The sequence below is a fragment of the Chaetodon auriga genome, unplaced genomic scaffold, assembly GCF_051107435.1.
Source record: "Chaetodon auriga isolate fChaAug3 unplaced genomic scaffold, fChaAug3.hap1 Scaffold_132, whole genome shotgun sequence".
NCBI classification, from domain to species: domain Eukaryota; kingdom Metazoa; phylum Chordata; class Actinopteri; order Chaetodontiformes; family Chaetodontidae; genus Chaetodon; species Chaetodon auriga.
Genome location: NW_027481928.1, coordinates 326537 through 349643, shown reverse-complemented (window position 1 = coordinate 349643; position 23107 = coordinate 326537). Strand labels below are relative to the sequence as shown.

The 23107-nt window shown below is 42.5% G+C and overlaps 1 protein-coding gene and 2 long non-coding RNA genes across 3 annotated transcripts; all 3 read left to right on the top strand.

Moving 5' to 3' along the window:
• The first annotated feature begins 14991 nt into the window (after positions 1-14991).
• LOC143317673 (uncharacterized) lies at positions 14992-17748 on the top strand. The gene is made up of 3 exons (XM_076725732.1): positions 14992-15048; positions 16332-16533; positions 16673-17748. The coding sequence occupies exons 2-3, from the start codon at positions 16332-16334 to the stop codon at positions 17746-17748; spliced, it is 1278 nt and encodes a 425-aa protein (XP_076581847.1). The 5' UTR covers positions 14992-15048.
• A 335-nt stretch (positions 17749-18083) lies between these two features.
• LOC143317674 (uncharacterized) lies at positions 18084-19926 on the top strand. The gene is made up of 4 exons (XR_013076732.1): positions 18084-18152; positions 19149-19259; positions 19703-19801; positions 19912-19926. It is a non-coding gene; the product is annotated as an uncharacterized LOC143317674 (long non-coding RNA).
• Positions 19927-19957: 31 nt separating this feature from the next.
• LOC143317675 (uncharacterized) lies at positions 19958-20618 on the top strand. Its single transcript, XR_013076733.1, has 4 exons — positions 19958-20010; positions 20115-20213; positions 20317-20418; positions 20528-20618. It is a non-coding gene; the product is annotated as an uncharacterized LOC143317675 (long non-coding RNA).
• Positions 20619-23107: the final 2489 nt, after the last annotated feature.

Sequence of the window (23107 nt, the reverse complement as noted above, 5' to 3'; positions counted from 1 at the left end):
CGCCTGAAGAAGGCCGAACAGGCCGAAACGTCGCGGCTAAGGACCGACTTATGGTCTAATTTTTTGAACCCCCACCACCTTCGGGTGGTGGGACCCCCACCACCTTCGGGTGGTGGACCATGGCCCCTAGGGTGGAGCGTGCATTCGCTGCCCCCCACTTCGTGGGGGACAGCTCCCTCTCTCACACTTAACCCCTCTATAATTGGCCCTAACCCCAACCCCCATAAACCCAAACTGATTTTTAACCCTGGGCTCTAAATTGGGAGGTGCAGACATTCAGGACACAAGCAACACATTCCAGCACATCACAGCCATACTTACCATCACCTGTAAATAAATGTAAATAAATGTAAATAATACTGTGTGTTAATATAATGTGTATTTATGTATGGGCTGTGTGTGTGTGTGTATATATGTGTGTGTATAGATATGTGTGTATATATATGTGTATGTAAATATGTAATTTTAAAACAAAAACAAAAAAAGAAAAAAACAAAAAAAACCAAAAAAATAATATACTTACCTACTTACCTGGAGGCTCGGATGGGGGGGTGGAGCCTGTCTGTCCCGAGGAGGACTGGATGGAGCGTGCACTGATCCCGCCACCCCCGGAGGGGGTGGCGTGATCCAAATTTGATCTCTCCTAACCCTGAAGGGGGAGGGGACATTTTGATAAATATACAAAGTCCCACTGCCAGCCTGCACCGTTGCCCAATCCTCCATGCACTTCTAAAATTTGACCACACTTTTAAGTACTTTTTAAGGATCAAAGATCCATTTTTATTACAATTAAGGAGGGTCCCAAGATCCTTTGGATCCCCATTGCCCCCGAGAGCCCGTGCCCTTCGCAGTGCTCCCCCCAGGGGCACTACGCTTTTACCTAAACCTAACCCCCCCACTTCGTGGGGAGCAGCTCCCCTTCTCACACTTAACCCCTCTGACCTCCCCAACCCCTCCAATCCCAACCCTAGCCCCCTGCCTCGTCCTCCCCCCCACGCTCCCCCTAAACCTGACACTCTTTCTCCCCCTTCTGACTCTCCTGTCCCCCCCACTCTCCCTCCTATTCCAACTACACTACCTCCCTCTTCAGACCTCTGTGCGTCGGCTGGGGGCGAGGTTGCGGCGGCGGTGGGGGGCCCCGATGGATTGATGCAGCCCCAGTTGCCCAGACGCAACCCCAGGCGGCAGGTAAAGGTGCAGCTCAATCCCATCCCTCGAGCTGTACTCGACCGCCTGGGGACGCAGTCGGCTGGGTCCTCTGCCGGGGCCCTCCCCGCTCCCTCCTCCTCCCCCCCAGCCTGCCGCCACCACCCCCCCTCCCCGCACAAAGTCCATAACCCCACAGAGACTACACAGACATACAGCAATGTAGCTCTCCCCTGCAGTAACACAATCTCCTCTTCTCCACCTCCAGATCCACCACATGCACAGCAGAGGGAGCCAGAGCTGTTTGCCGCAGGGGCCTGTAGAGCCCTAAAAATCTCTGAGGTGGATAACAACTCTATGATGATGAAGGGTAAAATGAAAGCTAAGCTGAACACTACCTTAACATCTGAGATATCCACCTCTCGCCCAACCAGGGTCCCTGCGGCGGCGCCTGGCTCCCCGAACCCCCCAGAACCACACACACACCCACGCACTTTTCGGAAAATTCAGGATTGGTCGCTGGAGGTGCGGAAGAAGATACTCATTATAGGCGATTCAAACCTCTCCCGCATCCCCACATTCAGACACCCACACATTCAGGTAGACAGTTTTCCCGGAGCCACATTTCACCACATCACCGCCATCTTAAAGAAACTGCCACCTCAACACACCGTCACACAGGTAATACTCTCGGTCGGTCTCAACAACTGCCTGTCAGAACATGAACCATCCACTTTTTTGAAACAAGCACAGCAGATGTGGAGCACCAGCCAGATCACCTTCCCTAACGCCACCATTTACTTCCCCATCATAAACTTCTCACGGAAACTGGACCAGCGAAAGCAAACACTACTCACCCGACTCAATAACACCATAGCCTCCAAGTACAACTTCATCCCGGAAATTAACCCATTGCTTTTTCACACCACGGCCGACAACATTCACTGGACTGCCCAGGTGGCCGAACAGATATTCAGGTACTGGAAAGAACACTTAAACTTGTAAAGGGAGACAACTGCACACCTCCCCCACAACCCTCCAACATAACTAATCTCTCTGCTGTTTTCTCCCTCACAGCCGCACAGCTGGAGATCTTAGAAAAAGGACTCACCTTCATCCCGACCCCCAATCCTCCCACCCGGCCGGAACTCAGAAGGGACCTCCATGCCTTCCACCGAAGGCTAAAATTGATAGATCACTTTCAGGGGGCCCAGGGGCGGGAGCCTGTGCCCTTCACGGGACCGTCCACTTGGCAACCACACCCGGACACCATCTCACCCACCATAACGCAACTGATCACTGATAACAACCGGGCACTCACACACTGGCACCCCCGTCCACATAGAACACCCAACATTAGCCAGGAACACAAACGCACCCTCAGAACACTAGGCACATGCAAACACATAGTTATTAAACCAGCCGACAAGGGGGGCCAAATTGTTATTCAAGATAGGGATAATTACATACTAGAAGCACACAGACAGTTAAACAACAACACATACTATAGACCACTACACACCTCACTCCAACAGGAAACACAAACATTAGTTAGGAACATTACAGACACAATACACAGACACAAATACATCACTACAAAACAAAAACAGTATCTGGACGGTCCTGATGAGCCCAGGCCCCGCCTCTTCTATTTACTACCCAAGATCCACAAGCCCCCTGAAACGTGGACGATCCCTTCTGTTGTTCCGGTCGGCCGCCCCATTGTTAGCGACTGCGGTTCAGAAACATATGCCATAACAGAATACATAGATCATTTCATTAACCCCCTCGCCAAACTCCACCCCAGTTACATTAAAGACACATACCATTTTGTACAGACAATAAAAAACCAACAGGTACCCGGTCACACCCTCCTTTTCACAATAGACATAGACTCTTTATACACCAACATTGAAACTCCACTGGGATTAGCCGCCGTTCAGTCAATTTTCAACAAACATCCAGATTCAACTCGCCCTGACCACCACATCCTGAAACTTTTGGAAATAACCCTCACTAGAAATGATTTTATGTTCAACAACCAGCACTATCTCCAGCTGTGCGGCTGCGCGATGGGCCGGAAGTATGCGCCGTCCTACGCGGACATATATCTGGCCCACTGGGAGGAAACAGCACTCAGCAACATCCCCGTCAAACCCCGACTGTATTTCCGGTACCTGGATGACATTTTCGGCCTCTGGGACAGCACACCAGAACAGTTCATCACTTTCACCGACACCCTTAACTCACACCATCCAAAGATCAAAATCAAGTACAATCTACAACCTCACTCAATAGAATTTCTGGACACGAGTGTCTTCTTCCGCAACTCCAGCGACCAAACCAAGATACTGGCCACCAAAGTCCATTTCAAAGACACCGACCGCCATGCACTCCTTCATAAAACCAGCTACCACCCAAGGCACACGTACAGAGGTCTGATAAAGTCCCAGCTGATACGCTTCCACAGGATCTGCACCTTCCCTGAGCATGTGGAGGAAGCTACAAGCACCCTCTTTAGTGCGCTGAGGCCTAGGGGTTACTCGAGGCGCTTCCTCAGGAGTGTCAAGGCGGAGGTCAGCCGGCCCTTCAAAGAAAAATACCACCATAACGTCCCCCGACCAGCCAGCCCGAATCTTGTCCCCCTGGTGGTCACCTATTCGGAGACCACCAGAAACCTTCTCTCTACTTTTAAGACAAACTTTGAAAGGGCAAGGAACAACTGCGACGCGCTGGGGGACTGCCGGCTGATCTCCGCCCACCGCAGGAACAAAAATCTCAAAGATTTATTGGTGCATTCTGACCTGAACAACTCAAGGACACCTGGGGAAGCGCTTCGAGGCTCGGCAATTGGTTTTATCTCCCTCCCCCACATTTTTAACCCTTACGCAAAAACAGGTATAAACCCGTGGCAGGCCCTGAAGCCAACAACAAATAATGTCATATATGCCATTAGGTGCAGGGCCTGCCACAAAATGTATGTGGGGCAGACTAAACATTCAATTTTAACCAGAATAAAACAGCATTTTTACATCATAAACAACGGGAGTGGCACCAGTGTCCTGTATGCACATTTTAAACTCCATGGCCAACACAATGTCCAGAGCATGGGCCTGGAGAGCAGGAGGGATTGGACCACGGCCCAGAGACAGGCAGCGGAGAGGAGATGGATTCATCTACTAAAGACCATAGACCCTACCGGCCTAAACGAAAAGTATGGTTGATGAGTCCATCTCCACTTGATAAATAACAACTTTTTTTGCAGCATTTACTAGAAGTGCTCACCTCCTCCCTTTTCAGGGCTTCTCCCCCTACAGGTTTTGAGCAGGACTCCGACTGCGGTGACCCAAGAAGGAAACTCCTTTTTTTTTTTTTTTTTTTTTTTTTTTTTTTTTAAATTTTATTTATTTATTTACATCCTTAAATTTCTATATTTTAAGACATATTTATATATTAAATTTATTTAATTGTAACTTTTACCTCCTACAAATCATGAATTTTTTATTTATTTACTTATTTATTGATTCACTATTTTACAACGATCCTTTAACTATTTATTTATTTAATTTTCTTATGCATTTACTATAATTTTAACTTCTTTTTATACACATATATATTTACTTGATTTTTACTATTTCTTTCTAAAATTTATAAAAACATTTATTCCTCACATGAAGCCTCTCACCGCAGCCGGAGTTCCTGCAAACCCTTGTTTCAAATAAAACATATCTTATAAAAAACCTATGAGAAGTTGGTGTCATTATTATTATTATTATTATTATTATTATTTTTTAGCAGGAGCAAGCATTTTTACTTTGAAATTGAACTTTTATAAAGTAAGGTTTTAGACAATAAACAACAGTATTATGCATGATTTTATTCTAATCTTAAAATGTACGTATGTGTGGTTCTCTTTTATTCATTGCATGCATATACGGTGTGTTTTTTATCAGCACTTGTTTGTAAGCACTTGTTTTAGCATTTGAGCACTTGTTTTATCATTTGAGCACTTGTTTTATCATTTTAGCGCTTATGTTTTATTAACTCCTCTTGTTTTATGTCTAACCCCTTCTTTTTTAAAAAAAACTTTCAATCAAGCACTTATTATTTATTTTCTTATTCTATAAAACTTGCTCCTTTTAAGTAATGACCACCGGAAGTATCAAGGCAGGGGCCTTGAAAGGGGAGAGGACATTTTGATAAATACACAAAGTCCCACTGCCAACCTGCACCGTTGCCCAATCCTCCATGCACTTCTAAAATTCAACCACACTTTTAAGTATTTTTTAAGGATCAAAGATCCACTTTTATCTCACAAGTAAGAAGGGTCCCAAGATCCTCTGGATCCCCATTGCCCCCGAGAGCCCATGCCCTTCGCAGTGCTCCCCCCAGGGGCACTGCGCTTTTACCTAAACCTAACCCTAAACCAAACATTAGTTGTACAATCCCCAAAACACAAAGGTGAAAAGGGAAAGAATCAAGGAAGTGTAACTCTCTCTCTCCTCACTCCCCCAAATTGCAATTGAGAAGGAAAGGTAAAATTACCGTATAAAGGATCGTTCTTCTTCCCCTCGCTGACATGTTCCCTTTTTTTAACTGATTCAGATGGTTTAGGTGGAATAGTGTTGGGTGTCTGTGTCAGCACTGCCATCACAGAATCCACTTTTTCTTCCAGGTGCTGCAACCTGGAAGTGACTTGCTCCCAGTTGCAGTTGCACGCCTTTGACATGGAAACACCTGAGACTTCATCCTGGCCACTCAAGTGCCCTGGGAGGATGAACGACGAAAACCCACTGTCACTGGACGATGATTGATGGATGGACCCAGGCAGAGCGGTGGAGGGGAGTTGCTGATCCAAAGTTAAAACACCGTAACTGGAAGAGGACTTGCGGAACCCAGAAACAGGGGTGAAAGGAGGTAGGTGACTGGCGGAGGCTACGTTTTCATCAACCGCATGATTTCTGACAAGCATTGGGGTGGAACATTTGTCAACAGAATCATTTCTAGTGGGAAGAAGATCATCGTCACTTGAGGCACTACGCAGGGAAAGGAAACTCTCCTGGCTCTCCAGTCCCTCTTGCTCCTGCCTCTCTTCCTCATCAATGGACTCTTCAAAAACCTCGCCACCAGGAAGCGGACAGGCAATCTCTGTAATGAAGCGTACTAGATTTAAATTGGAAACTAAACCCTGTGGTTCCAAATTTCAGTATGTATCAAAATAATTTAAAAGTACCATTGTCACTGTGGCACCCCACGTCCAACACGGATACCATGGGCTCTTTGGGATCAGATTTCCGCAGTTCAGCAAAGTCCTTGAGTATGGCTGCTCTTTTAGCCTCCTTCATGATTGGTTCACGTTCCTATTAGCAATAACAATGGATTGGCAACTGATCTTGTCTTTTTTGGCAAATTAAAACCAGTTGAATACACTAACCTTTATTGACATAATGCGATGTGCATCTTGTAAATGCTTATCGAGGCGGACTAAATTTGTCTTTGTACATAATATGCAGTCCAACCTTTCTGAAGTTCTGTGGTTGGAAATGAAAAATAAATGAGTCCAGGAAATCCATGCAACTAACATAACAGGGTATCTATGAATAAATATGAAAATATATATATTATATTTTCTTAATCTCACCGTGGATTCCCATATCTCAGGAGAAGATGGAACTCCTCATAATTCGGAATCGTGTGGGATGTGTTCAGGTGTTTCTTTAAGTTACTGTATCTCCCGAAACAAATTCCACATACTCTGTCTGCCTGTGGATTATTACAATATGACACACCAAATTAAGGCTCCACATTCTCAGCAAGTAGGTGGCTGGTAAGTGGTGTCTTAGACTAAAGCCTCTGTTCAGTGGTGGTCTTTGTGGTTTAACATGAATGGCTTCTTTCATTCCATTTTCAAACCATTGGTCTTCCCTTTTGGATAAAAGATGAAACATCTTCTAGAACCACAAACAAAGACCAGTTGCCTCTTAGAAGTGCTTGGAAGTACCATGACCTGGATGAATGAGAATCTTCACAGATGCCTGCTTTGTATCTTTTTCATGCTATCTTGCTGGTTATATTAACATGCTTTGCCATCTATTCTGATAATTTCACAGCTTCTTCTTCCTGACATGCATCCTTGTCTTTATTTCTAACACAACACATGTCCATCAGGTACACTTGTTTTTTGCTTCCTTCCGTTTACGTTGTTAATAACTGTATAAAAAACATTTCCCTAACTAACTAACTAACTAACTATCTCCATGTTCCACATTTGAAAATATTCCACATTTACATCTATATAATAATGTTATAATGTCCGACACAGAGTGGAATAAAATGTGACTTTTTAACATTCAAAAGTGCATAAAAACACTTTTAAACGTAACATTGTGATGTTACAAACAGAATTAAAGCAAAAACTCACGTTCAAGAGGGTTTTGTAAGAGTAAAATCAATAAATTAAGGAGCTAACTTTTACTCACCATGCCATCAAGATTGCTGCTGCACGTCCTATTTCCTGTAGACACAGGAAGTCCGAGAATTAATCTCCTTGCATGCATTATACAATATATGGAAATCTGAAATGTGGATTAAATTTCAACTTGGAAATGATGTAGTTTCTTGTCTGTGTTCTCTGAGTCATGAAGTCCTACTTTAAATCTTTTTACAAAATTATTGAATCTTGAAGTTGTATATATGTGACTGAACCAGGGCATGTGAGCGGAGCGGAGCGTGAGCGAGCGGGGAGCGGAGCGGACGAATTTTGAAAGGAGCGCAGAGCGGGACTTTTTTTTCTAGGATGATTCGGGTGGAGCGGGGCGTTATCCCGCTCCAGTTTCGCTCCGTTACCGCTCACATCACGGACCCGATGCATGCCCAAACATACCCCAGAATGCATCACTTCAGTTTGGCTACTGACAGCAAGATGGAGTTCGCAAAATATTTCAAAAAAGAGGCCGATGTGTATTTAACCAGCTAATTCCATTAGGTAAAATTATTTTCTTAATTTTAAAAGTGTTAACATTTGTGTTTTTTTTCAATAAACATCTTTTAAACTTTATGATGTTCAGTGGCAGAGCTTTTTTAATAAGCTGTCCGAAAAAATTAAATCTAGCCATAGAACATATACTTTGTATTTTCCCAGTCTGCCTCTGATTAGATATAAGGCTTCAGCTAAACATGTAAATTTAATATGCATGCAAACATTTTTGGAGCGAGCGTGGAGCGGAGCGGGATGCAGTCTTGCTGGAGCGCTGAGCGGTTATGGCTGGGGCGGCGTGTTGCGACTTTGAGCGAGGAGAGAGGGGGACGGCAACCTATGTGAGCGAGGAGCGGGAATTCTCGCCGCTCCACTCCGCTCACATGCTCTGGACTGAACCCTCTTAGAGCTTTACAGTGGGGTTGGTCCCTCATCCATCACTTCCTTCTCCACCAAGCGTGACAGAGAATTTCAGTGTCCATAAGTCCTGAACTCTTGAAGTAAGAAAGACACCGAGGACACCGGCGTGTTCAGCACATCAAGGGCTACAAAGGTGTCTTGCTTGTAGCTCCGTCCATTGTTCAGTATTGCCTAGCTTAGGTGTGAAGGTGCGCTTGTCCAGCAGGCCGAGAGCTTTCCGTCGTTGTCTTTGTTGATGCTCTGCGACCCATTATGAGCTAGGTTTCGCATCAGGCCTGCTGTGGACAAAGGGTGTGAGAAGCTTACAGCTTTCACGGCCTTGATGATTTAGGTGACCTGCAGAGCTTGGGCAGAAAAAAAAGCGTCAGGGATCTGATTCTGACATACGCGCAAGAGCTCGCCGACAGCTTTCGGGATCACTTGGGCCCGCGCTGGTAGCCCCTAGCGTTGTGGAGTTATGGCCGTTTAACTTTGAAAGGTCAAGAGGTCACTGGATAAAACCTCACGCAGTCTTTTTGGGGTTTACTCGGCCATACGGTGGGATAGAGACTTGGAACCGCTTTGTGGCGAAACCTGGCTTCCCACCGACGAAGGGTGTCGATTTGGGTCCCGCTGACCCCACGGGAAGGGCCCTCGAAAAGGGGCACCCAAAATCGGTAGATGTGAAATTGGAAGAAAGGTATACGTTCCCCTCCCAGCTGAAGAAAAGGAGGAGGGAGTGGGGTGGCGAGGGGGCTTTTGCGTTCACGTCATCGAGGTCTTTCATCTCTGTCCCCTTTCGTTCTGGAGTTTGGCCCAGAGTGGCGCCACCAGGTGGTGGGAGACATATGCAGTAGAGCTCGAGGGCTTTCCATTAACGTTGGTCCCACGCCCCCGAGTGCTTCCATCGCTGAGATACAACACTTTATCAGCCTGTTTTCACATTGGCCCTTCTCCCACCTGATGGCTTTTCTCCTCCAGCCGGCGTGACAGAGAACTTTAAGTGGCCGTAACTCCTGAACCCTTTGAGTTAGAAAGACATCCAGCACATCGTCGCGCTCAGCACGGCAAGGGCTACCAGGATATGTCGAGCGCCTGCACGTAGCTCCTTCCGTTCCGGAGTTTGGCCCAGAGCGGCACCACCAGGTGGTGGAAGACATATGCGGTAGAGCTCATCGAGGGCTTTCCATTAACATTGGTCCCACGCCCCCGGGTGCTTCCATCGCTGAGATATACCTGTTAACGAGGTGGAAATTCTCAGCCTTTGACGCTCCCTAGCTCCTCACTGCTAGGGCGCTGAGCTTCGGTTTGAAGATGCACTCGTCCAGCGGGCCGAGAGCTTTCCCTCGATGTCCTTGGTGAGGCTCTGAGACCCATGATGAGCTACAACACTTTGTAGTCAGGTCAAGCTGTACTTTTAAGAGTGAAAACGCCTCCGACTGTGTAAAGGTACAAATTGGATTCAACAACATTAAAATAACCTCTAAAGGCAGTTGTATTGGACAAAATTTGGTTGAAACTACTTGAAACAGCTTTTGGGCAAAAATTATGACTTTTCATGAATATGTATGATTAAATATGGAAATACCTGAAATGATGGCCTTAACTTATAAAACAGATGAATAAATGGAATTAGACTACTTAAAACCATTTCTGGCAAAAAGTATGACTTTTCGTGAATATTTATAATTAAATATGGAAATACCTGAAATGATGGCCTTAACTTATAAAACAGATGAATAAATGGAATTAGACTACTTAAAACCATTTCTGGCAAAAAGTATGACTGTTCGTGAATATTTATAATTAAATATGGAAATACCTGAAATGATGGCCTTAACTTATAAAACAGATGAAAAAATGGAATTCCACTACTTAAAACCGCTTTTGGGTGATAATTATGACTTTTTATGAATATTAATTATATAATCTGGAAATGGCTGAAAAGATGGCATTGGTTTAGAAAACTGATGAAAAAATGGAATTCCACTACTTGAAACCGCTCTTGGGTGACAATTATGACTTTTTATGAATACTAATTATATAATCTGGAAATAGCTGAAAAGATGGCATTGACTTCGAAACTAAATGAAAATATGAAAGTAGACAGATTTTTCTATCAAAACTTGGAATTTTGACATTTATTAGGTGATGCTGCCATCAAGTGGCCACCTAGGTAACATGGAGTAAAACTTGGAGTGAGCAATTTTGACTCCGACTCCGACACTCCATTTTCAATAGTAACAGATAGGCAGAAAATTTGGAAATATGGAGTGAGGCTTGTTTCTATTAATTTCTTATGGGCAAACCCTTACCCAACAACCTGCCTTTTAGATCCAATTCCCACTTCACTTTTCAAAGCATTTTATGGATTCTTCGAGGAACAGTTTTTAAACATTATGAATTGCTCCCTTCAGACGGGTGTCTTCCCCACCGCTTTTAAAACAGCTGTGGTGAAGCCCCTTCTGAAGAAGAGCACTTTAGATCCCAACGTTTTTAATAATTACCGTCTTGTATCAGACTTACCCTTTTTAAGTAAAATTTTAGATAAAATGGTTTTTAACCAAGTCACTGACTTTTTAAACAGAAACAACATCTTAGAGAGACATCAGTCTGGTTTTAGGATAAACCACAGTACCGAGACAGCACTTTTAAAGATTTTAAATGACATCAGGTGGAACTTAGATAACAAGAAACTCACAGTCTTGGTTCTACTGGATCTAAGCGCCGCCTTTGATACAGTAGACCATCACATTTTATTAAATAGACTCAGACACCTGGTCGGCCTCTCTGGCACTGTTTTTAACTGGTTCCACTCTTATCTCACAGACCGATGTTTTTATGTAAGTATGGATACTTGTTCCTCAGGAACCCATGAAATTAGGTGTGGGGTTCCCCAAGGCTCAATTTTAGGTCCAATTCTTTTTAATCTTTATATGCTTCCTCTCGGAGACGTCATTAGGAGACACGGCATCAGTTTCCATGGCTATGCTGATGAGACACAGCTGTCCATTGCCTTGTCTCCTGATGATACAGGGCCAATTGATGCCCTTCTTAACTGCATTTTACACTGTAAAAAATGTCCGTAGAAATAACAGAATAACACTGTAAAATCTCAACATTAAAAAACTGTACAGGGTATTACAGCTAAACATTGTTTTCTTTACAGTGTAATTTAGTAAAACTTCAAACTAAATGTTATTGTAAATTTAACATGAAAATGTTGTTTTTGAAACACAATGTCGTTGTTAAAATAACTTATTTGTGTTATTGTGACATATAAATACTGTATTCCAAAAAACAATACAATGCATATTAAATGACAGTAAAATTGTGTTCAAATTACAATTTAATTCTGCAGACTTCAAACATGGATTTCCAAAATGTTACAAGGAAGACTGCCACCACTTCAATTTTACCTATTTAACATTTAGCCTAGTTATCCACTTTTTTTTTTTAAGGATATACGTGATTATTTCTTGTTTTGAATCTTCTCTGAACTATACATCATGTGGCTGGCCATAACTGAAAGCATAGGCTAATCAAATCTTTTTTTAATCAAGTTGGGGGATAAAGAAAGAAGTGTTATTTTGTCTGTGAGAACAAAGACTCTGCCCACGTCCAGTCAAACCTTGGGAAGAGAAATCACTACAGAGAAATTTTAAGGCCTAAGCTGCTCTGGACATATTGGGAACTTCTCGTTTAAACCAGCGACAATCTCAAGGTAAGTAAACAATACTAATTTCGTTGAATCCTGCATGGAAAATAATTTTACAGAGACTAGTGTAGCCTGCTTGTTATTCAGATAATTAGACATTTAGGCCTATGTTTTTTTATTTTTTTTAATTAGAAAAAATTCAAAATACAATCTGTACACAGATAATTTGTGGGAAAGAGAAGAAAAAAAACAAAAAAATCCAAAAAAAAATTAAAACATACAATGAACAATGTCACAATTGGTTTTACAACGAAATCAAGCCAAGGGGGTTACATTTTTTTTATTTAGGCCTATGTTTTCTGGAGATCAGACGACTCAGCATGTCGTGCCTTGCGTGGTGCTGTGACGTCACACGCAAAGCCTCGCGCAACAGGTGCTTCACTTGCTTGCACGCAGATTCTTGTCGTCTCTGGTCAGTGACTGTTTGCTCCTCAGAGTGAAACTTTCCTGTCGGATATCCAACCTAAACACTGTCGTCAAAAGTTAGAAGGTAATCTATACCAAAGAATCACCCTCCCTTTCTGTTCATTCAGAGTTAAAGATAGCTGAAGAGCGGTCGTTTAATATTTTACTCGACGTCAACTTCATGTTACCAGACAGTTTGGTTAGCCAAGCTAGCTAATCAAGTATACCAGCAGAGCTGAGTTAATACAGCTGAAGCATACTCAACCGTCAGGTTAAGTATAAAGCAGTTTATTGTCAAGAAACGGTGTGTTTTCATGTTGTAAATTGTTCTATGAGCGATTACTCTTATCCTTGTGCTGCTGCAGTTTCAAGCAGCTAACAGAGCTTTAGCAGCTAAGCTCTCCGCGCCCTTTTCCCAATTCCATTTTGCCATAGTGGTGCAAATTGAACACCATTGAATCATACTCAATCGTCAGTTAAGTCAAAGTCCAATGTTGTGAAATGATACATCGTGTCTTGATTTTATTTTACACTCGTTGATGGCCAGACAACTATGAAAGTTGGTGCATTTGCTTACTGTTGGCAGATAAGAGTTTTTTTTTTTTTGCCTGTTTCAAGCTCCCCTTGCCATGATTCGTTTGTCGTTTTTGCGGGAGAACATTGCAAACGTTGAGGGGTTATGTGTTGCATTTAGGATTCACAGAAGCGAGCCACACTGTGTTCATGTTGTGAAACGATACATCGTGTCTTAATTTTATTTTACACTCGTTAGACAGCTATCAATGTTGGTGCATTTTTTTTTGCTTTTGACTGTTGGCAGATAAGAATTGTTTCGCCTGTTTCAAGCTCCCCTTGCCATGATTCGTTGTCGTTTTTGCGGGAGAACCTTGCAAACGTTGATGGGTTATGTGTTGCATTGTAGGATTCACAGAAACGAACCACGCTGTGTCTTCAGGTGTGAGAGTACTAGTTGCAGGCAGACATTTTGCACATATGCATCATTTAAGTCTCACTTCTATAGGAAGCACAATGCCACAACGTCGTCTGTTAATGCCAACACAGCCATTGTGTCTAATTTTGTGTGCGCTGTGTCACTTTGCTCAGACCGATTTCAGACTGTGCAGGAACTTCTTGTACACTTAAAAAAACATTTAGTGGAGGGAAGATCTGTTAAGTGTCCAGTGGCAGGTTGTCAAAACACATTTACTGTGAGGTCATCATTTGCAGTGCACTTGTCTAGGAAACATCCAGACTGTTCAGTGAATAACATAAATGATCTTTACAGAGAAATCACACCGCAGTCCTCTGCCATGGCTTGTGAAGAGGTTTCGCAGACGGTGAATGAGGCAGCAGATCTATCGGTAAGTACTGAACCGACACAGGTTTTCGATGAAATCTTTCTTAGGAGTGTTTGCCTGTTCTATTTAAAACTACAAGGTCAACTGCTGCTTCCAGATTCAACAATACAAATAATTGTTGAAGAGATGCAAAATCTACATGAATTAGGACTTGATTACACTTTGAGCAAATTACACTCTGTCATGAAAGATGAGTTAAATCTTACTGATGATGTGATGGGGAAAGTCTCTGATTGTATTAAGGATTCTGATCTGTTCTCCTCATCTCATAAAGGCCCACTGAGAACAGCCTACACGAGAGCTCAGACATTCAAACGGATGTTCAAATATGTAGAGCCCAAAGTAGTAAGATTAGGATATGATGATGATATGAGACAAAGAAATGCTTATTACATACCTGTAAAGCAAACAGTGACTAACTTACTAGAATCACAATTTTGGAAACATTCTGCGTTGCAACAGACTACTGAAACAGATGCACGTGTCCTTGGTGACACTTGTGATGGACAGGCCTTCAAGTCCAATCCGTTCTTCATTGCAAACCCAGGAGGCCTGCAGCTTATTTTGTACCAAGATGCATTTGAAGTAGTCAATCCTCTCGGCTCAGCAAAAAAAAAGCACAAAGTTCTCGCTGTTTATCTTTCTGTTGTGAATTTGCCAGTTCATGTGCGATCCAACACAGATCACATGTCCCTAGTCTTGTTGTGTGGAGAAAATGATCTAAAAAAGTTTGGATGTGCCAAAGTATTTGCTGACCTGATCTCGGATTTGTCAGATTTAGCAGAAAATGGAGTGACTGTAGGAGGGGAAACTGTCCTTGTACTGTCTTTGTACTGTATAGCTGGGGATAATTTAGGGTCACATGGCATTGGAGGGTTTAACAAAAATTTCACGTCTTGTTATTTTTGCAGGTACTGTGAGGTAACCAGAGACGAATTTAAGAAAGAACCCAATCTTTGCGGCCAGCAAAGAACTGCTGATTCCTCTGACGCTGCTGTCGCCGCTCTGTCTGAGGAGAACAGAGACGTCAAAGGAATAAAACTGAGGTCAGTTTTCAATGATGTGCCAAACTTTCATGTATGCCAACCCGGGCTCCCACCATGTTTAGGCCATGACATTTTTGAGGGCGTGTTGTCCTATGACCTTGGTCTGTATTGAATTATTTCATCAAGACCAAGAAGTGGTTCACATATACCCTTTTGAACAGGCGAATCAAACAATTCCAGTTCAAAGGTTCAGATGCTCTCTCCAAGCCTTGCACTGTCCAGTCTGGTGCACTCAAACTCTCCGGTAACGCGATCCAGAATTGGAATTTTTTGAGGTTGTTACCTGTTCTAATTGGCGACAAGGTGCAAAATGCTGATGATGACGTGTGGCAGTTGACTCTCCTGCTCAAGGATATTGTTGATCTAGTTTGTGCGCAAAAGATTTCAGTGTCACAGATAGCTTACCTTGAAATCATAGTTCAGGAATATCTGGATTCAAGGACATGTTTGTTTCCTCACAGTACTCTCAAACCGAAACACCATTACATGAGACATTATCCCTCACTAATCCTGAAATTTGGCCCCCTTATTCGACTGTGGACCATGCGTTTTGAAAGCAAACCTAGCTATTTCAAGTGACGTGCCAGACATTTGAAAAACTTCAAGAACATTTGCCTCACTCTTTCTGAGAGGCATCAGATGTTCCAGGCATATGTCTCGGCAGGACCAGGATCTAGTGAGGTACTACAAATTAAAAATGGTTGCGCTTTTATTCCCAACCTTTACAGTGAAGCTGTCATTCATGCTGCTTCTGAATTTGGATTTTCAGAAAGGGATACTGTTGTCTCAACAGAAATTCAGTACAGAGGTACAACCTACAAGAAAGGGGATTTTTTGGTCTTAAACGAGTCTCTGGAATTTGGGAAGATTATCATAATTCTAACTAAGGATGATGCTGTGTATGTTCTTATGGACTTGCACAAATCCGTCTTCCTTCCCAAATACCATCTGTATGCCATTAGACCGCAAAGTACAGCAATGAAGTGTGTGAACATACAGGCCTTGCTAGATTTTTACCCACTGACTTCATACACCATCGATGCACACAGAGTCATCCCACTGAAACACAGCGTTTTGTCCATGTGATTTTTGCAATGTTTGAATGATGAGTTTTATGTAGTTCTATTTTTTGATTTTCAATGTCTGTAGTCATATTGGGCACAACTTTAACTTCAATATGAATTAGTCCCAAACTACAATGTTCTGAAGTAAATGTAGTAAATCAGTAAATCGGCTACATTTTGTAAATATTTACTTATGCATCTTAAATGAAATTTGTACAGATGTCCAAATCATTTCTACATTCTGCCATCACGGAGGCCTTGCCTGACCTGCCAGATGCTACAAGGGAGATCTTGGAGGAAACTCTCCAATCTCTGGGGGTAGAGACCCCTGATGACTTCCAGTTTTTGAAAGAAGATGATTTGTTGTCAGCCCTGAGGCCCATACAAGCCAGGAAGCTGGTTGCTGCATGGAGTCTGAAATGTAAGTTTAACGTCATTGTTCAGCATCCTGACTGCTTGGTGGTTTTATGATGTGATCTGTTCTCAACATTGTTATGAAGTTCAATTAAAATGTAAAACCATTCATGTTATGTCTGTTTCGTGTATGTGCATTTGTAAAGGTCCGGCCCAAGAAAGTGGTTGCCTTACTGCCTCACCAGGACCTTCCCAATCCATGATGTCTCTGTCGCCAACGTCATCGTCGTCCAGCAGCTGTCAGAGCCCAAGTGGCAGTTTTCCAGAGTCATTCACAATACCATGGGGACAGTTCCCAGAGGCGTTGACACAGGCTTTGGAGAGGGAAAGGCGTCCAAATCCAAGTCTGAGGAAAGAGATGGTCAGAATTGTGGTCCGTGAAATGATGAAAGTAACCACGTCTTTAAGCAAGAAGAATGCTGCTGATGTGGCTAAGAAATTGGTGGCTAAATACCCCAAGTCCCTTCAAGATGTGATTGAGGGCGACGTAATTGGCACAGGGTATGGCTCCCTCGTGAAACAAATTCAAAATCGGATCGAAAATGTGAAAAGACCTACAACACCAAAAATTAAAAAAAGAAAATCACATGACTCTGACACTGACGAAGTCCCACCTGAAAAACGTGCAGCGATTCAAGACACCTATGGGTGCATCCGTTGGCATGTGAAGTTTATGCCCCTTGGGGAAACGGCCGAAACCCAGCAGCAGAAGAAAGATGAGCTTAAAAATCTGTTCAGCCAGAATCAACAAAGCCCAGGTCCTTTGAAAATGCTGATGAAGTCCACATTCTACAGCCAGCGAAAAGACGTGAACCAAGGGAAAGACATGAAGTACCTCCAGGAAAACTGGCCATATTGGTTTCATGAAATTGGCATGAATGTTCACTTCAACGAGCTCACTGGAGTTGACCTGAAGGAAACCTTCTTGAAAAATGTGGAACAGAAGGGGGAACGGCTCTTGCACTTCATGAAGACAGTTGCTGTCAACAAATCCAAAAGATTCTACCAAGCTGCAACAAAGCTACAGATTATGATGGGAGAACAGGCAGTCAGCACACAGGTCACAGAGATGGTGCTGCTTCTTCTGGCTTATTTTGACAAGAGAGATGATGTGATGTTCCATTACGTGGAGGACACTTGCCTGGCTGGAGAAGTGGTCATGGACCGAGTTCCCTTGACTCCAACGATTGTTGTATGTGGCAAGTTAACCTTACTTACCTGAGTTGAAGAGTAAAGCCTGACACATACCATGGATGTTGACTATAATGAATTCACCCCTTTTTTTTCTGATGGTGTGGGTTTCTTGGTACGTATTGTTTTCACCCTTGATACATGAGTTAGTGACTGACGTGAAAATGTAAACTTAATTTCTGGATTATTTTAATTTTCTTTCTTTTTTTCTTTTAAGGACAATCCTGCTTTTCTTCCAGAAGGATGATGCTGTGTGTGGATCACGTCATCGTCAACGAGAACATCTCTTCCTTCATCTCCTCCTTGTGCATGATGTTTGGCTCGTATTACTGCTTCAACATCCGTTACCCAACTGCACTTGCATCAACCCTGGAGTTTCTGGAGTTACAGAGGTGCTGCCCTCGCACTGTGTTCCTATCTTGAAGAACTAGACAGGTAGCTAACAGTAGAATGATTGCATGTTTGGAAGTGCTTTTATCCTTTTCTTATTCAGTACATTCACTCTCTACAACTGCAAGAAAATAAGAAACGTGCATACATTTGACGTACTAAATTAATCACCCACAACATAAATCCACATCACAATCATGGCCCCGTGTTGAAATCTATTTCTTTCTTGTGAATGAACTGGTAAAGTTGCCACTTTCTGTAGCCTAGTCAGTTGTGTCTCACCTTGGCTATAGCCTACGTTATCATTTTCATCTTCTGAGAGAGTAAAAGCATCAGAGCGAAGAGCAGCACCACTAATGTCTCCATATACTCCATGTTTGTTTACCGGCCACTTCTTTTCTCGCCACCCACGTCTGAGTAGCCGGTTAGTAATGGAAACGCAGGCTGACTCGAGACCACAACTCAGTTCGAGTTAAAACTTTGAATAGAAGGCAGAATGGGGCCAATCTCCCCCAGGCAGATTACTAACCAACCCATTAATGTATGGTTTGAATGGTATTATTGACTTTTCTTAAAATCTACCTGATTTTCCTTGTGATACAGTAGAAATGTGTAACATGTTTTGAACTTGTATAGGGGAAGCCAATTATATCACTCAAACCATACATGTTCTGCTTCAGTCCTCTACTGTGGATGTGCAAAGACAGAGCTCATGAAGAGTTATGTTCCTGTAATTTGCAATTTATGGAAATGGAAATGCATTATCTACCTCGAACATGTCATGCGAAATGTTAACGTTCTGATTCATGTTGAGCAAAAAAAAAAAAAAGAAAAGAAAAGAAAAAAGACAGTGTCTCTGGAGGCCCCTTTGCTCCCTGCCTACCAATAAAGTATTAATTAAAGGAAAACTGTAACCTCACACTTATCCTTTCCTTTGTTGTTGTGGAGGCAGTTGTATCATGTATTTGTGTTTGTTTATTATATACATGTGTTTCCTCTGTCTTCTCTGTATTCCTACATGTTTCTTCTCTATAAATCCAGAGAGGGGGACCAAAGTGGAGCGAACCAGTGCTACGCGATTGCATGTTAATGCCAGAGTCCTGACGTTGATTCAGGACCTCTCAGACCACGAATGGCGATCCATTTAAAAAGGTACTAGTGCTAGTGCAACTACGTTCTTTGATTATTGACTGACTTTACAAATGAAATTAATGGGAGAGACAGTGGGAACAGTAACTGTACTGTACTGTTGCTATTGTCCTACTCATTGTCTCGGGACAGTGCCAATTGTCCAGAGACGGCAACGCACTCTACCACGATGCTACGCATTATCCCGAGACAATCAGGCACTGCCCCCGTCCTGAGACAGCCAGGTATTGTCCCCGGGGCAACCAGGTCCTGTCCAGGGGAGCGATGCACTGTCCTAAGAGAGTTGGGCACAGTGCCTGACTGTCCCAGGACAGACAGTGCTGGCTGTCTCAGGACAGTGCCTAGTGTCCAGACAGTTCATACTGCAGCAATAGTACAGCAGTTATTGTTTCCACTGCTACTGATTAATTGAGATTATTGTGTGTGTGTGTGTCTTTTTTCCCTAGGTGTCCTTTGAGTGACCACAGCAGTGGATGTTTCCCTAGATGTTCTTCAGGGTGTTGTTCTAGATGTTCCAGCCCATGATTGGTGAGCCATTTAAAAAGGTAGGCATGTGATACTGCTACTGCTACTGTTGTCTTTGATTATTGACTAACTTAACAAATGAAACTAATGGAGATCCTGTTTGTGTTTCTTTCTCTTCTCTATTCCTTAGGTGTCCTTTGAGTGACCACAGCAGTGGATGTTTCACTAGATGTTCTTCAGGGTGTTGTTCTAGATGTTCCAGCCCATGATTGGCAAGCCATTTAAAAAGGTGGGCGTGTGATACTGCTACTGTCGCCTTTGATTATTGACTGACTTAACAAATGAAACTAATGGAGATCCTGTTTGTGTTTCTTTCTCTTCTCTATTCCCTAGGTGTCCTTTGAGTGACCACAGCAGTGGATGTTTCCCTAGATGTTCTTCAGGGTGTTGTTCTAGATGTTCCAGCCCATGATTGGCGAGCCATTTAAAAAGGTGGGTGTGTGATACTGCTACTGTCATCTTTGATTATGGACTGACTTAACAAATAAAACTAATGAATATTCTGTATGTGCTTCTTTCTCTTCTCTTCCCATAGGTGTTCCTTTGAGTGACCAAAATACGGGGGTCCTAGTTCAACTGAGGCAAGACTTCTAACTTCTAGATGTTCCCATCCATGATTGGCGAGCCATTATTAAAGGTGGGTGTGATAGTGTTACTGCTACTGTTGTCTTTGATTATTGACTAACTTAACAAATGAAACTAAGGGAGATCCTGTATGTGCTTCTTTCTCTTCTCTATTCCCTTAGGTGTTCCTTTGAGTGACCACAGCATTCATATCTCCACTGTTTTCAAAAATAAACTTGCATTCTTTAGAATGATTCATTGACTAACGAGTGGTTTGTTAACAGCCTATCTTCAAATTAACATTTAGAAGTAATTTGAAGCACTGCGGATAAAAAGTAAAACTATATTTCATGCGTACATGTCCTGTTGATGTTACGGATAAAAACTGGTAGCTGTGGTTGCCAGAATAATCCTGTTAAAAATGCAGTTCATACTGTATGTAAACATTACAGAACAACTTGTACATTTTACATCCTAAAACTGCTTATTTTACATGACCCGTTGTTTTTATGGATAAAAACTGGCAACAGTGGTTGCCAGAATAATCCTGTAATAAATACAGTACATACTGTATGTAAACATTACTGAACAACTTGTAAATTTTACATCCTAAAACTGCTTATTTTACATTGAATCCTGCTGAAATGTTCATGAAGTCCTTGTTAATTGTACATTGAATATCCGTAAAATAAACAATTATGTATTGATTATTGTACATTGCATACCTGTAAAATTTACATTTAGTTATCATTAATGTTACATGGAATCCCAGTGAAATGCACTAGTTATTCTGTAATGCTGTTTACGTTTTATTGTATTTTTAACAAGATTATTCTGGCAACCACTGTTGCCAGTATTTTTCCGTAAAAACAACAGATTTTTTTTTACAGTGTAGATATCAAGTCATGGATGGCAGGGAATTTCCTACAGCTCAACCAGGACAAAACAGAGGTTTTAGTTATAGGTCCTGAAGGCCAGACTGAGAAACTTTTACCAAAACTACAAGATTTTAAACCAACCCAATCTGTAAAAAACCTGGGCGTGATTTTTGACTCTGAGCTGACTTTTATCCCACATATCAAAAATATAACAAAGATAGGCTTTTATCATCTTAAGAACATAGCCAGAGTCCGCCCGTTTCTCTCTCAGGCCAGCACAGAGGTGCTAATGCATGCTTTTATTTCCTGTCGTTTAGACTACTGTAATGCCCTGCTCTCTGGTCTTCCTAAAAAGAGTATTTCATACCTCCAATTGCTGCAAAACTCAGCCGCACGCGTGCTGACAAAGACCAGAGGGCGGGCCCACATTACACCAGCTTTACAGTCGCTGCATTGGCTCCCTGTCCGCTTCAGGGTCGATTTTAAGGTTCTTTTACTAGTTTTTAAATGTCTTAACGGGCTTGCGCCCTCTTACTTATCTGACCTGCTTTTACCATATCAACCCTCGCGGACCCTGAGGTCCTCCAACATCGGCCTTTTATCCATACCAAAAGCCAGAACAAAAACACATGGTGAGACGGCATTTAGCAACTATGCCCCACGCCTGTGGAACAGCCTGCCGGAGGGCCTCAGGACTGCAGAGACTGTTGACATTTTTAAAAAAAGGTTAAAGACACACCTTTTTAATCAGGCTTTTAATTGACTTCAAATTCTTCTTATGTTTTTATCAGTTATCTTATGTTGATATCTTTTATTCTGATGTCCTATATTTTGCATTATTTTACCCTATTTTATCTACTTTATTTATTATCTTATGAAATTCTCTTCTTTTAACTGTTTAATTTATTTTTTATTTTTTACTTTAATTCCAGTGTTTCCTCTGGGGGGTACTCCACACTGAGAGTTGTGTCTGGTCTGCTCCGGGGGTGCTGTCCTCAGGCCCCATCGGCCCGGCTGGTGGGGGGGCTCCCTACCTTGGTGTGGGGACTCACCGGTACGTCAGGGTCGGTGGGGCCCGGGTGCCGGTGCCCCCTGTGCTCATAGCCCGTGATGACTCCTCTCGGTGTGGACGGCCCCAAAGGTGGCATTCTCCTCAATCCTCAGTGCCTTGCATGTCTCATTACTCCTGCTACTGTCTGTGGTGAGAATGTGTGCGTGTGTGTGTGTGTGTTTCTGTGTGTGTGTATGCATGTGGTTGAGGGTGTGTGTTAGTACATAGGGGGGGTGGGAGGGTTGGGTTTTTCGTGTTATTCTGTTTTTATTTATATTGTTTTTAACTCTTGTAAAGCACTTTGTGTTGCACTATGTATGAAAAGTGCTATATAAATAAAGTTTGATTTGATTTGATTTGTTAGGCTGGGTTGAGGGATCAGAGGAGAGAGAGGAGGGGTGAGGGGGGTATTTTCTTAATTTAGGCATTATGTTTAGTATTTCTTTAGCTAATTAGGTATTTTCTTTAAACTGTATTACACTCTTAGAACAGATGTGTTAAAAACAGCACATAATGTGTTAAAATTTAACACATGTGCTGCATCAGCTCAGGGACAACACATGTTGTGTCAAATTTGACAAAACTAATGTGTCCATTCTTTTAACACATCTATTGTGTTAAATGGGTCTACACAAATTGTGTTATTTTGACACAAAAAATGTGTTTAAATGGATTAATGATGTGTAAAAAAAAATTTAAAAAATCTACTTTGGTCACCAGCTAGTCACATTTCTCATCTGTTGCTTGTTATTGGACAGGCAATGGTTAATCAGATTTTTGATGAAAACAGAGTTCTTGATTTTTATCTTCTTGTCAGTCTTATTTTATTTATT